The sequence below is a fragment of the Gopherus flavomarginatus genome, chromosome 4, assembly GCF_025201925.1.
Source record: "Gopherus flavomarginatus isolate rGopFla2 chromosome 4, rGopFla2.mat.asm, whole genome shotgun sequence".
Classification (NCBI taxonomy): domain Eukaryota; kingdom Metazoa; phylum Chordata; order Testudines; family Testudinidae; genus Gopherus; species Gopherus flavomarginatus.
Genome location: NC_066620.1, coordinates 149,731,583 through 149,747,239, shown reverse-complemented (window position 1 = coordinate 149,747,239; position 15,657 = coordinate 149,731,583). Strand labels below are relative to the sequence as shown.

The following is a 15,657-nucleotide window of genomic DNA, read 5'->3' as shown; positions in this document are numbered from 1 at the left end:
CCTCTTGGCACCCACGTTGTGGTGCATGTGGCAACCCCCACAGCAGAGCCTTGGCTGCTTCTGCTTGCCAATAAATACTTGCTTCTACTCATTTACCTAGTACCGTGGATACTATTTTCTGCAGAAGCTCAAGAGTCTGATTTGGCTAGAACGAGGGAACATTGGTAGTCAGACACAAAGCAGAAACCATGTCTTCTGAACTCATTTATATTCTTGCCTATTCCAGTAATTTATTTCATATACTAGAAGGTCTGTGCAGTCTTATGGGAGTAATTCGTAAAGTCAGGTGCATAGGAAAAAAAAGTCAAAACTGGGGGCTTTTGTTTCTGTACACTGTGTTGTAGTGACTATGTTGCTGTTTGTACATGTTGCCCAGTTTGTGCATAGAGCTGCCCCCAGGTGAAGGCATGGACCACCTCTTTGTTACCCCACATAACCATTATTCCCACCTTCTCTGATCAACTGTCACGTTCCTGCCGCCACAAAACCTTTGGACTACAGCATTGCATCTGGTTCTCACAGGGCCCACTGATAATTGAACCTGATGATATTTTGAACAAAAACAGCTTTAATTCATGCTTGTAGCTGTTTCAGTGACTTCACACTTACTCTACAGATGTTCTAGGCTTTGGAGTGACACATGGACAGAGTGACAATCCTGGAATCTTAGTATATAGATGTACTATTTACTTGCTGTCTCATTACTATAGTGATGGAACCCCTCCTTTTGTACTATCACCAGAACAGTATATGAGAGGGTTGGGAAAGTAGCTTCCATTTATAACTGACTTTCCTGGATTGATCCTATTGTCTGTTATTTATTTTCTCATCTTTTCTTTTCCACTCCCATCTCAATTTTTAGTACATCTTAAACCTGCCATTTTTGCCGCTTTGTGTAGAGCCTTTTGCTGTTGCTACTCTGAGAGTCTGGTCAACTTTCTCTTCAGTATGCAGAGAACTAGTTATAGCTCAGAGCAAGTGGTCATACACAAGTTATAGAGACAAGAAGATAACAGTGGAATATAGATTACTGCATAGGTAAATATCAGTGTATGATTATACTCTTTTTAGAGCAATGGCGTTCTTTGCTAAAGGAACCCCCTTGAAATCAATCATAGCTGGGCGTTCCTTTCTCAGATAGACTCTTTGAGGTTCCAATTTAGAATTCTTAGATACTGCAGTGGAATTGTAATGGAACTACGGTGTGCTACTACAGTGCAATTGAGACTGCGCTACTGCTTTACAATGCTTGGTTGTGTTCTTAGTTTAGAATGAGGAACATAGTGAGTTGCAGTAAGTATACTAACAAGTTGCTTTTTGTCTGTTTCATGTTCCTTACGGAGCTATTTTTTTTTCTTTCAGAGAATGTCAGTTTACTGTTTAAATTGTACTGCTTGATGGTGATGACCCTGGTGGCTGCAACGTACACTGTAGCTTTACGATACACGAGAATAGCAGAAACAGAACTCTACTTTGCAACTACAGCTGTGTGCATCACAGAAGTTATCAAGTTATTCCTAAGTGTGGGTATTTTGGCCAAGTAAGTATGAGTGCTAACCCCTACTGGAACTGCATTCTCACTCTTCTTCACACACACATGCAGATACGCGTACACACACGGACCTGAGAGCCCCAGCTAGCTCTCTTTTTATATGCCTTACTTGTGAAGCTGGTCAGGAGTGGCATTGTAAAATAATGCTGTGAAAAGCTCAGTTTAAAGCATGTCAGAGCTTGTGAACTTTTTTCTAAATCTCTTCTGTAAACCTCACAATATGCAAGTGTGTCCATGTGCATTTTTTTAAATTTATGTGCTTTGGAGTAGGTTCAAAATGGATTAGATGCAAAATACTGAGTCTTCAGAGCTCAGCATGGATAAGGGCTTGGCTTTTTCCAGAAGTGTGTATGTGTAAAAATCTAGTATTCCCACTAATAACGTTCTTCAGAGTAAATCTACAAAAATCTTAATATTTCTACTAGGGGTGAAAGATATAATGGTTAAATCCACACTGAAGGATTATGGGAATTTTAAGAGCCTCTGCATTCTAGCCTTCAGATCAGCGCCAGGTACAAAAAAGCTGAGTGCTCGGGGGAGCTTTTACAAAAATATTCAATCTTGATTTAAAAATTGTGAGCGATGGAGAATCCACCATTACCCTGGGAAAATTGTTCCAGTGATTAATTACTTTCACTGTTAAAAATTTACACCTTATTTCCATTATAAATTTGTCTAGCATGAACTTCTAGCCAGTGGATTGTGTTATATTTTTCTCTCCTAGATTGAAGAGCCCCATTATTAAATATTTATTCCCCATGTAGATATTTATAGACTGTAATCAAGTCACCCCTTAACATTCTCTTTGTTAAATTAAATAGATTGAGCTTCCTGAGTCTGTGACTATAAGGCATGTTTTCTAATCCTTTAATCTTTCCTGTGGGTCTTCTCTGAACCTTCTCCAATTTATCAACATTGTTCTTGAACTGTGGGCAGCAGAACCAGGTACAGTATTCAAGCAGCAGTCGCACCAGTGCCAAATACAGAGATAAAATAACCCCTCTACTCCTTGAGATTCCTGTTAATGCATCCCAGGATTACATTATCTCTTTTTGCCACAGTGTCACATTAGGGGCTCATGTTCAGCTGGTTATCCACCACAGCCCCCAAATCTTTGCAACCCCTTTAGTGTGCAAAAGAAATGCAGCTGGTATATAAACTCAGTGTTATCTCAAGATAACTGAGATTTGCTTACATTTCGGTTTCTGTTAATTTAAAAGATCCAGCAAAAGTTTATTTTTTTAATAAACGTGTAGTATCTGCAGTAATACTAGCTTGAATTAAAATTTATAATGTTTATTAATGCTGATGCTTCAGTGTATAACCTGATCACCCAATGGATTCAGAAAGCAATCTGCTCCCTTGGTGCAAGGTATGCATTTTGTGCCTTTGTCTGAAGCAGCCAGTGCTGATCACTGTTAAAGTACAGGACACCAAATAAGATAAACCAGGGTTCTGTTCCAAAATTGAATTTATGTAATTAAGTACACTTGCTGTAGTTCTCTACTGTTTACATTTTCGGCGTTGTATGTTCAAGTATGAACTTTAAACTTTGAATAAGTGACTGCCTTTGGAAATGGAGACTTATTATAGTTTAAGCTGTGTAATTATTTACTTTGCCTATAATTATGGTAATAAAATGAACCTGGCATACTCCTGGCCACTAAACTCTGAATTAGTAATTTGTTCAGATTCCCATATGATTTATAACTTCTTAGAGTTGGGACTCAGAAAGCCAAACTGACTTGCATTCTAGTTTTATTTGGGATTACATATTTTGAACAAGTAAATACATACATGTTGCAAGCTTGATTATCATTTATATCTCTCACATATCCAGTCCCATGAAAAACAGTGAATAAGTTTCTAAGTTAAATATACAGAAGCATCAAGGATGTTGAATTAGAGCCAAAGCACTTTATTTACTTTCTCATATGTGCCTTGGTTTTGCAGTATGTGTGATTAAGATCTGTTGTGAGATCTTTGTACTCCTGGTGCCAGTGATGTGAGTGAGGATGAAGTTTCTTTATTAACTTTTAATTTTTACACAGTTTGTGGGTATAAATCTATCTAGGTGTGCCCACAGTGTCTAATTTAACTTTAAGTTACGTCTAATTCAAGAATATTTTTGTTTTTTTATTTTCTCCTGCCCAACTCAAATAAGAGGTCTTACGGAAGGGCTGCATATCTGAAGCTGTAATATTAAAATTATAATCAAATATTGAGTGTGAATAATCAAAACAATTGCTCATGTTCTCCAAAACGAGAGTAGGATTGGTGTTTAAAGGGGCATCATTTATTTTTCATTACTAAAATTCCATGCCAAATGTCAGAACTACACGAAAACTCTGTTGTTTAACCACCCAGGCCCCTGCTGCCATGCCCCACTCCCCTGCCATCACGAAAAATTTCTTGGGCACCTCACACTAAAGATTAAGAGAAGTTCCTAATCTTCAGTACAATCTGGGTGGAACAGATGGAGGAAAGGGGAAACATAACAAGCAAAATGACAGTTTGGCATATGTCTTGTTAAGTTGTTAATTATGTTTCAGTAGTCTGTCCATTATACTTATGCAGTATTTCAGTTGAGTTTATTTTTTCTGTGTATAAATAATAGCTATTTCAGCCTCTGGCTGCATGTATATAAACTAGAAAACACCTATCCAATGAAACAGAACTAAATCGAGACAAGTCAGCTAAAGAAAACTCAACTGTCTTCTAACTATGAAAGAAAGTATGGTCAGCTGTAATAAGTTGTGCTCCCTTCCTCTTAATACAAAATTCTGGCATGTGAGGTCATTTTTTTGGTGGGGGGGGGAAGGGGGCGCAGCGTAAGATTTCTCCTAAGTAATAAAGCAAACTGCAATTTTTTTTTCCTGTAGTCAAATCATGGTACTCACAAGAGATCCTTCCTTTAAGTGGGATCATTTGTTTAATCATTTACATTAGTAACTTTGCTGAAATACAACCACTGTCTAATTTGGTTCACATATTACTGCTATAATTTAACTTTGAGTGATCAGCCAAGCAATGTACTGTCCATTTGACCTGATCATTCATGCTTAAGTACATTATTTTGTAATAGTACAATACTGTATTAGAATTGAACAAAGGTAGGTGCAGTTCTATCCATTTTTTTTCTCGTATTTAACAGCCTGCCTTTAACAAACAAAATGTGTGATATATTGCGGGATACCATCGTATGAAAGGTCAGGCTTTTGTGGTATTTTTCCACATTTAATCTAACAGTTAAACTTTACTGTAAACAGAGTATAGTTAATGTAGATAATTCTTTTGAAACAGAAATCTTCTTCCTGGTCTGGATCATACAGTGCCAGGCAATGTGATGTGCTGTTTGAGGAATAATACCAAGAAACTCCTATTACATTAGATGCTCATGTAATGTTTTGTATCACAGTATAAACTTCCTGCTTGGTGCTGAGCTGCAGCATCCATTCCTGTGCCTCTGGCACCACAGCTCTGCCTAGAACACTGCTTGCCCATAGTAGTCTTTGGAGAGGCAGAATACAGGTACAGGAGGGAAAGGGTGCTCTCCAGGTCTGGTTAAGGGCTTGTCTAGGAAGGTTAATCTGAATTAATTTAAATGTAAATTTAAAGTAGATTAAACAGCACTAAACCCCATGCGGACACTTTTATTCAGAATTAAAGTGGCCTTAATTTCATTTATCTCAATTCACTTTGTAAGTTACACCAGAAGTGGGACAACTCAGAATCAGAGGAGTGCAAGGGTAGATTAAAGCCTTAGTAGTCCCCCCCTTCCCCTGGGCTGAGAGTTCTGTGCTGAACCTCTTAAAGGCACAACCTAGAATCTCACCCGGGGGCTTCAGGGGATTTGGAAAATCACAAAAGAAATTTGAGATGAGTCCAATATTAGTAGCAATAAGGAGCAATTCTTTGTCTTTCTGTGTATATACTTCGCACTCGAAACAATGGGTAGAGCAACTAATGTTATTGAAACTTTCTGTAGGGCCAACCTGTTGTTGAGAATTCATGTGTTAATACCCCTGACCTTTATCATTTCAAAATATGCTCCTGGCTCTTAATGGTTTGTACTTGCAGGGAACCAAATTGATTTTCAGTGTAATTTTTTTATTTAATCAAAGATCCCAACTGTTTATTAAAAGCAAGTTTTTAAAGACCTTTCAAAGAACTCCATATTCAGGCATCTTGCTGTAAATGAGTCATCAAATATAGTTGTGCTAAAACCTTTTATTTTGCAGAGAAACTGGAAGCCTGGGTAGGTTGATGACGTCTTTAAGAGAAAATGTACTAGGCAGTCCTAAGGAATTGCTAAAATTAAGTGTTCCATCTGTGGTGTATGCGGTCCAAAACAACATGGCTTTCTTGGCTCTTAGCAATTTGGATGCAGCAGTCTACCAGGTAACTGGCATTATTATCGTTAGTAACCAAAACACAGAATCCCTATTTTTACTCATTTTTAGGTTTAGTTTTGTTTGCTTTAATGTCTTTTAACACTTTAGAATTTTTTAATTATTATTCAAGCACTGAAAAGTGCTCACTAAAAGATGCACAGCAGGACAGATGCTGAAAGACAAAATGCACTGGGAGGCCCAAAGGCAGGAGATACTGTATTTCTCTTTCACCAGGAAATCTATTTTTTCTCTTATGATTGAGTGTCTTGAAGAAAAGACAAGTTTTTAGGAGGTATTTAAATAAGAAGATGAGGGACCTGGTATGTGACGTAAGAAAATGCAATGGCAGGAATCTTTGTCGGTTTATTGAACAGAGATTTACGCATTTGTGTGAAAATTGGTGGTTGCATTAGTAATGGGGGGGAAATCCCATCTCTTGTAAACAGTGATTTATTATTGGCATCATGTGGCATTGTGTGTAGCCACACTTTAAAAAGCTGATTACCACACAGTTGCTAAATGCAAGTAAGAAGTGAAACCTGGAGCTCATCACATCAAGTAATACAATCTGTAATTCACAGTGCATATGAATAAGGCATGAATTTTGGTAAGTCCCTAAAACAGTCTTGCCATCTTCTATGTTTTTGTGTTCAGTTAGAATCAAGTTTTGTTCAGTGTTATGTCACTTAGCACATTGCTGGAAAGTGCTTAAATACTGTGATGATGAGGATGTTTATAATAACCTTTATGGAAGGGAATAATTCATATGTAGTTTAAGTTGAAAAGTATAACCCTAATTATGTTTGTTACTATCAAATTTTGAAACCATGTATTTTAGATTTAATAGTGGAAGGAATTGAGATTATACCTTCGCTGTATGTAAATTCCCCAAACAAATTTGTCCTATTGTTAAAGTAACGCCATTTACTAATATAACCCTTATGCAAATTACATAAGAACAGAAATAACCCCCCCATACAAAAACTTAAAAATTTAAAATATTTTGAAATAATGAGGTAAGGTACTCATATAAAATATTCTACTATCCTTACCATGTGTTAATCACAATATTGATATGTAAAAATTCACCATATGCACTTCGTAATCAATGATAGCTCTGATCCGTAAGACAAGTGCACATCACTAATATTCTATATGAAAATACAGTAAGAAAATGCAAAGGTTGCAAAGTAAAGTGCTTGAAAGTAGGAAAAGCCAATTTTAAGCTTACCTCTTTGTTCCTATGTTAAAATGCTCTAATTACACAAAAACATATTGTTGTTTCTACAGGATCCTAGCCTCTTTAAGTGCCCAAATTGGATGATGTGAAGTGAATGAAGGGGTGCAGTATTTATGTTTAAATAACTTATTAAAACAGAGGTGAAGAGTGAGGTAGCATGCAGTACAATTGCAAGCTGTTAACCCAAATTTTTTAAAAATCACTGTTGTAAATAACTAAAATTCTTTTATAAAAATCAAATTCGTTGTAAATATTTTTATTCTCACTATTGCATGGATGCACCTCTGCCTCACTCACAGTACATTATCCAGTCTGAGCACTAAAAGCCAAGTTATGCTGTTACACCAGTGTAAATAAAAAGTAAACCCATTAACTGCCATTGAGTCGTTCCAGATTCACATAGTTGTAATTGCAAATGAAATTTAGCCCAGAATGAGGCAGGGAATTAATATCTCTGAGTATGAAATACTATATGCTGATGCCAATGTATAGTGGAGTTCAGTATTCTATCAGTTGTGGTTTTCATAGAATCATAGAATATCAGGGTTGGAAGGGACCTCAGGAGGTCATCTAGTCTAACCTCCTGCTCAAAGCAGGACCAATCTCCAACTAAATCATCCCAGCAAGGGCTTTGTCAAATCTGACCTTAACAATCTCTAAGGAAGAAGATTCCACCACCTCCCTAGATAACCCATTCCAGTGCTTCACCACCTTCCTAGTGAAAAAGATTTTCCTAATATCTAATCTAAACCTCCCCCACTGCAATTTGAGACCATCACTCTTTGTTCTGTCATCTGGTACCACTGAGAACAGTCTAGATCCATTCTCTTTGGAACCCCCTTTCAGGTAGGTGAAAGCAACTATCAAATCCCCCTTCATTCTTCTCTTCTGCAGACTAAACAATCCCAGTTCCCTCAGCCTCTTCTCATAAGTCATGTTCTCCAGCCCCCTAATCATTTTTGGTGCCCTTCGCTGGACTCTTCCCAATTTTACCACATCCTTCTTGTAGTGTGGGCCCAAACTGGACACAGTACTCCAGATGAGGCCTCACCAATGCCAAATAGAGGGGAATGATCACGTCCCTCAATCTGCTGGCAATGCCCCAACTTATACAGGCAATTAGAACATATGGCCATATACTAGTCCTTTTTAATAAGCAGCCCATAAACTTTACAATGAATACAGTTAGGGCCTCATGTGGGATGCTCCTAAGCAAACAGTTTTCTGAAAGTCAGCAACCAAGTTTACCGCTAAATGAATAACGTAACTGAGCAGAGGTGGAAGTCATCAGGTTCAACATATATTGCCATTTCGTATTTTAGCATCACAGACTTACTGACAAATTTAAACACCAACAAAAAAGAGCTATTTTCAGAATTTTGATGGAGTTCACGTAACCATATGCTATTTTCTGTTTTCCCTTTTTTAGGTGACATATCAGTTGAAGATCCCGTGTACAGCCTTATGTACGGTCTTAATGTTAAACCGTTCCCTCAGTAAATTGCAGTGGTTCTCAGTCTTTATGTTGTGTGGTGGAGTCACACTTGTTCAGTGGAAGCCTGCTCAGGTTACAAAAGTACAGGTAAGCCTTATCACTTGAATACCTTCTCTGGACACTTCAGCAGAAACAGCAGGCTGCCTTGAGCTTCTCCACCTACCTATTTCACTCACTGTATGGTGGCTATGGAATATTTGTAATAATGTATTCCAGGTGCATCACAATTGTGTATCCATTTCCTTTTTGCAACCATGCTGTTTCACAATGTAAAATGTTAGTTTGATTGTCTTGTTCAAATTCAGTGGTCCCCAACTGTGGAGTGCGCCCTTGTAGGGTGATGCAGAGGAATGTTTGGGGGAGGAGCATGGTGGCCACTCAGCCCCGTTCTGCCCCCAACTCTGCTCCGTCTCTGGCTCCCAGCCACGGCTCCACACCCAGCTCCCGGCTGCAGCTATGCACCCAGCCCCTGACTATATCCCTTGACCCGCCTCCAGCTGCGGCCCCAGCATTGGCCCTAGCTCCCAGTTGGCTGCGGCCCCAGAACCACTCCTGTCCCAGCCTTGGCCCTGGCCCTGACGATGGCCCTGTTCCCAGCCCTGGCTCCCAACTGTGACCTGCGAGTGGATTGGGAGACAGACAAGGGTAAGGGGGAGCACAAGAGAGAGAGAGTTTGGGGACCACAGCTTTTTTCTTCGAGAGATGTCCCTGTGGATGCTCCACTCCAGGTGATGGTGCATCCCTGCGCCTTTGTTCTGAGAGTTTTGCAGCAGTGTCCGCATGGGTCTCACACATGCAATGCCTGGCTTGTGTGATGTTGGTGCTTCAACTAGCTCACATGCGACCCGGACTCCTCAGTTCCTTCTCAACTGTCCCTGGCCTGTGACGAAGCTCAGCAATCCTGTTGAAAACCTTCATTTCAAATAGATAAGTTTAGATAAATTAGTGAGTTAGGATAGTTTAGACAAGTTACTTTTCAGTTATTCGTTAGTCTCTTATTTTAAAAAAAAAGTTTTATTTTTCCATCCCTTAGTACAGTTACTATTAGGTTAGGAAGATGCATGGTTCACCAGGATTTAAAAGATGCACAACATGCAGAGAGGCGATGCCTGTGTCAGATGGACACACTCAATGTGTCCATTGACTGTGGGAAGCTCACATTCTTCTTCGAGAGATGTCCCTGTGGGTGCTCCACTCTAGGTGTCGGTGCGCCCCTGCGCCTTTGATCGGAGATTTTTTGAGCAGTACTCATAGCGGCCACGCATGCTTAGAACCTGTCACTCACTCTGAGTATATCACTAGTGAGCATGCGCGGCCGGTACCCTCAGTTCTCCGGCTTGAGACGGAGCTCAGCAGACTCCTTCAGATTTCGTTTCCCATCTCAAAATATTATAGTTAGACAGTTCTTTTCCTGTTAGTTCGTGTTATCTACCTTTCTTCATTCTATTTTAAAAAAAAATAAAAATTTTTTTCTTGTTCTCTCAGCTGCTTCAAATATGCCTGGCTCCACAGGCTTCGAGCACTGCTCTTCCTGTAAGGACGCTATCCCTCTCTCAGATGGTCACCCCCAGTGTATAAAATGCTTGGGGGAGACTCATACTCCCCAAAAATGCACTCACTGCGCTAAGTTAAGTTCCAGAGCGAGGAAGGATAGACAGTTGAAGCTAAAACTTATCTTGCTTCAAAAATCCCTGCAGTCCGCCTCAGACCCCGGCGCGGACTCTGCTTCCGATCTCAGGCTCCGCTCTAATCCTTCAAAGAAGCTGAAGAAAACAGCTTAACGGGAGCACCCAAAAGCTACACAAAACTTTACTGACAAACCCTCCCCTGTCCAATCCACTGTCTCCTTACCGGTGTTTCCTTGCCTGAGTACGTTTGACGAGCCGGGCTCCTCCGGTACCACGCTAAACCCGCCTGTGCTTTCGGCGGCAGTGCGAGGCTCTGGTGCCGAGGCGACAGGCTTTCAGTTGCCTGCCTCGATTATGGCACCTATTGGTACCGTGATGAATGTGGCACCGACAACTCAGGCACCTGCTGAGGCACTGCAGCCTGCTATTAATAGCATGGCACCACCTGCGGCACCGGCATTACTATCGCTACCTGACACGGAGTCAAGATTAAGAACTCCGGTGTTAGCCCGGATTCCCTCACAGGTTTTATATCAGCCTTCGCCTCTGGCTGCCCCGGCGCTGCAGTTTACCCACTCAAGTGACCTCCTAGTGTCTCCTACACTGCAATCACCTTTTCTTGGGGATGCCTTCTCCCTGACAAATGATTCAGGGTCTGAGCAGCCTTCCTCCAGTGAGGAGGAGTCTGAACTACAGGGTGATGTTCCAGGACAATCGCAATTCTACCCTCAGAGTCCTGTCACCCGCAGACACAGGAAAATTGTCCCAAACCACCCTCAAGGTCCCGCCTCCTGGTGTGTTAACCCCTGGATGGCACCATCTATGCCTTTTCCATCACCATGGCAGTATTGGACTCCGTGGCCATCTTTCCCTCGGCAGCACGTACGCTACTCTACTTAGACTAGACGCAAACGTCCGAATCCTATGACTCACTTGGTGGCACCCTCCCATACTCAGGATCAATTAATTCCACCTCCTGATCCAGTATTACCTGACGTATTGACTGGTCCAATACATGAGGAGGCATTACTTCCTTCCCCTCCCCCACCATAAGACGATTTTTCAAGATTCCAAGATCTCTTCAAAAGGGTTGCCAGTGAGCTTAGAATCAATCTGGAGGAAGAACCTGACCAACAACATGAGCTAACGGACATCTTGCAACCATCTTCATCATCCAGACTGGCATTACCAATTAATCCGGCCCTTTTGGAACCTGCTAAATCCATCTGGCAGACTCCAGCCACAAGCCAGCCTACCTGCAAACAAGCAGACAGTAAATACTTCATTCCCTTGAAGGGCTCTAAATTCCTTTTCTCACATCCTGCGCCAAACTCATTGGTAGTGGACGCAGCCAACCAGAGAAACAAACAACAGTATTTCCGCCATACCCCGGCCAGCAAAGAAGGCAAACGCCTAGATCTGCTGGGTCGTAAGGTGTATGCCTCTTCAACGTTACAATTTCGAGTTGCCAACTATACCGCAATTCTAGCAAAGTACGACCATAGAAACTACAAGGTCATGGACTTTATTGAACACATCCCAGACAACAAGAAACAACAGTTTACAACTTTAGTCTCCGAGAGCCAAATCATATCCCGCACGGCTCTCCAAGCAGCTCTGGATTCAGCCAGTACTGCGGCAAGATCCACTGCTACGGCGGTGGTCATGCGCCGAGGATCATGGCTTTCATCTTCTCTCTTTCCTCGCGAGGTTCAGAGCACCATAGAGGATCTCCCTTTTGATGGTGACAAACTCTTTGCTTCCACCACTAATGAGGTGCTTCACTCCATGAAGGACTCAAGGGCAACTCTTTGGTTCTTAGGTATCCAAACCCCTACAAACAGAAGGTGACAGTACAGATATCAACTTTACCACCGCCCACACTACCCCTCATATACTCAGCATTTCCCGAGATCTCAGGATCAACAACAACACCACCAACGCCAGAGGCCCAGATACCAGCAGCGTCGCCCTAATTCCTCCGGGATGCCCCAACTTCCTCAAAATAATAAGCAAATTTGAACCTTTGGTCGAGAGTCTCGTAAACGTCGCTCCAACTCCAGCGTATGCACTCCCCACAACTATCTTTGGACACCGTCTACAGCCATTTTTACACCAATGGCAGAATATTACCACCGACAAGTGGGTTCTAGAGGTCATCACAACGGGGTATTCCATCCCTTTACTCTCTTTACCTCCTACCCACTCACTCTCCCCGTCCCTCTTCAGGGACACCTTTCACGAACCACACCTCCAGCAAGAAGTACAACATCTCCTTCACCTGAGTGCTATTGAACTCGTGCCCGAATGCCACAAGGGGAAAGAATTCTACTCCCCTTATTTCCTAACACAGAAGAAAACTGGAGGATGGCGACTGATCCTCAACCTCAGGAGGCTCAACAAATTCGTCAAGAAGCAAAAGTTCAAGATGGTTACTCTCACCACCATAATTCCAGCCCTGGAGCAGGGCGACTGGTTTTCAGCCCTCGACCTACAAGATGCTTATTTTCACATCACTATCCATCCAGCCCACGGACGTTTTCTTCGTTTTACCCTTGACTCGACGCATTACCAATACAGAGTTCTACCATTTGGCCTTTCTGCTGCCCCTCAAGTTTTCTCCAAGCTCCTGGTGGTAGTCACGGCCTACTTCAGGAAACAAGGGGTTATAATATTTCCTTACCTAGACGATTGCCTCCTCAAGGCCTCCACATACGCCAAGGCCCTCCAATTCACAAAGATCACCATCGAGTGCTTTCAATCTCTGGGCCTGCAAATAAACGAAAAAAAATCCACATTAAGTCCTAACGAACGCCTGGACTTTATAGGAGTGGCCCTCGACTCCGGAACCGGACGGGCATCCCTCCCACCCGACCGATTCAATAACATAAAACTGCTGGCTACAAGGCTTCACAACAGCCCTCGAGTAGCTGCCTGAAACTGCCTCCAACTACTGGGGCACATGTCCTCGTGCACTTTTGTGGTCCAGAATGCACGTCTCCACATGAGGTGCTTCCAAGCTTGGCTGGCCACGGTTTACAAACCGAACGTGCACTCAATAAACAAGCAGTTAACCATACCTTACCGCATCAAGGACTCTTTCACATGGTGGACAGTCCCCGACAACCTCTGTTCTGGAGTCCCCTTCCTCCAGACTCCACCAACTGTGATGATGACGACCGATGCATCCCTCACCGGCTGGGGAGCCCATATCTCTCACCGAACAGTCCACGGGCTATGGTCTCACTCCGAAACCTCCTTACACATAAACGTTCTAGAACTTCTAGCTATCCGGAATGCTTGTCGTTGCTTCCTCCCACTAATCAAGAATCAGCATGTACGCATAATGACAGACAACGTTGCCTGCATGTTCTATGTCAACAGACAAGGGGGGGCTCGTTCCCACTCTCTTTGTTCAGAGGCCGTGAAACTCTGGAACTGGTGCCTTGCGAACCACATCCAGATATCAGCTGCCTACATCCCTCGTGTGCTGAACACCACTGCCGACGAGCTAAGCAGACGTTTTCCTTCGGAACACGAATGGGAGATAGACAACAGAGTCATTCTCAACATATTTCACACTTGGGGCTACTCAACCATAGATCTCTTCGCAACCTTGGAAAACACGAAATGCCTCAACTTCTGTTCCAGGGTGGGACTGGGCAAACACTCCGTAGGGGATGCATTCATGATCTCCTGGCACTGGCCCCTCATTTATGCTTTTTCCCCCAATACCATTGCTCAACAGGGTACTCACGAAGATACGAACGGATCGTGCCAGGATAATCTTGATCGCACCCTCATGGCCGAGACAACCATGGTTCCCATTCCTCACCAGAATGTCAATTCAACCACCGGTCTCCCTACCTCTCATCCCCAACCTCTTATCACAGCTGCACGGCTGGCTTCTCCACCCCAATCTCTCCATGCTTCACCTCAAAGCTTGGTACCTGCATGGTTCTCCCAACGAGAACTAGACTGTTCTGACCAAGTACAGAGGGTACTTCTACACAGCAGAACGCGATCCACCCGTACCACCTACCTCCGGAAATGGAAAAGATTCACAAAATGGTGCTTAATGAAACAACTGTCTCCTACCTCTGCACCTCTTCCCTGTATACTCAATTATCTATTGGACATTCAGCAATCTGGCCTGTCATTCAGCTCTATTAGAGTCCACTTAGCTGCCATCACAACCTTTCGTAGCACAGTTGACAATACCTCGGTTTTCGCTCATCCCATCACCAAACGTTTCCTGAAGGGACTCCAAACCCTATATCCAGACATTAAGCCACCTATCCCTCCATGGGATCTTCACCTAGTATTGTCCTGGTTAACTTATCAATCCTTTGAGCCCTTAGCCACCTGCTCCCTTTTGCACCTCTTGACGAAAATAGCCTTTTTGGTGGCCATTACCTCTGCCAGACGGGCGGGTGAGATAGCAGCCCTTATGGCAGATCCACCATATACGCTCTTCTTCAAGGACAAAGTTACTCTACGTTTACACCCGAAATTCCTTCCAAAAGTTCATACTTCATTTCACCTCAGTGAACCAATACATCTACCAACTTTCTTCCCGAAACCAAATGCAAACTCCTTCAAAGCCACAATGCACACGCTTGATGTGTGTAGGGCCTTATCCTTTTATCTGAACAGAACTAAACCCCTCAGAAACTCTCCTAGATTCTTTATCTCCATCACGGACCGTTCCAAGGGCATGGCTATCTCTACCCAGAGGCTTTCGAAATGGATCTCTGATTGCATACACCTTTGTTATCAGATAAAGAACGTTACACCTCCAGCATTGATCAGGACACACTCCACTAGATCTGTATCTACCTCGGTAGCCTTCCTACGCAAAGTACACTTGTCTTGCATTTGTAGGGCGGCCACCTGGTCCTCCCATCATACATTCGTTACTCACTATGCCCTTACTCACGGCCCTCTCTCTGACACTAGATTAGGCAGGGCAGTATTGTCTACGGCATTCCTGCCAGATCCGAAGTCCCTACCTCCTTGAGATGCACTGCTTTGAAGTCACCTAGAGTGGAGCACCCACAGGGACATCTCTCTCGAAGAAGAGGAGGTTACTCACCTTGTGCAGTAACTGACGTTCTTCGAGATGAGTGTCCCTGGGAGTGCTCCACTACCCACCCTCTTCCCCTCTACTTCGGAGTTGGAGTAGCCTCCGTTGTAGAGAAGGAACTGAGGGTACCGGCCGCGCATGCTCACTAGTGACATACTCAGAGTGAGTGACAGGTTCTAAGCATGCATGACTGCTACGAGTACTGCTGCAAAAAATCTCCGATCAAAGGCGCAGGGGCACACCGACACCTAGAGTGGAGCAC

General features: G+C 42.8%; 2 protein-coding genes across 2 annotated transcripts in view; both read left to right on the top strand.

The window, feature by feature from the left end:
• The window catches only part of ORC3 (origin recognition complex subunit 3), a 260,786-nt gene that overhangs the window by 71,900 nt on the left and 173,229 nt on the right, over window positions 1-15,657 (top strand). The window lies entirely within an intron of this gene.
• SLC35A1 (solute carrier family 35 member A1) overlaps window positions 1-15,657 on the top strand; it is a 39,082-nt gene that overhangs the window by 4,016 nt on the left and 19,409 nt on the right. Inside the window, exons 2-4 of the mRNA XM_050950172.1 lie at window positions 1,363-1,540; window positions 5,794-5,953; window positions 8,616-8,768. Of these exons, the coding sequence (XP_050806129.1) occupies window positions 1,363-1,540; window positions 5,794-5,953; window positions 8,616-8,768 (491 nt within the window). The remainder of the gene's footprint in view (window positions 1-1,362; window positions 1,541-5,793; window positions 5,954-8,615; window positions 8,769-15,657) is intronic.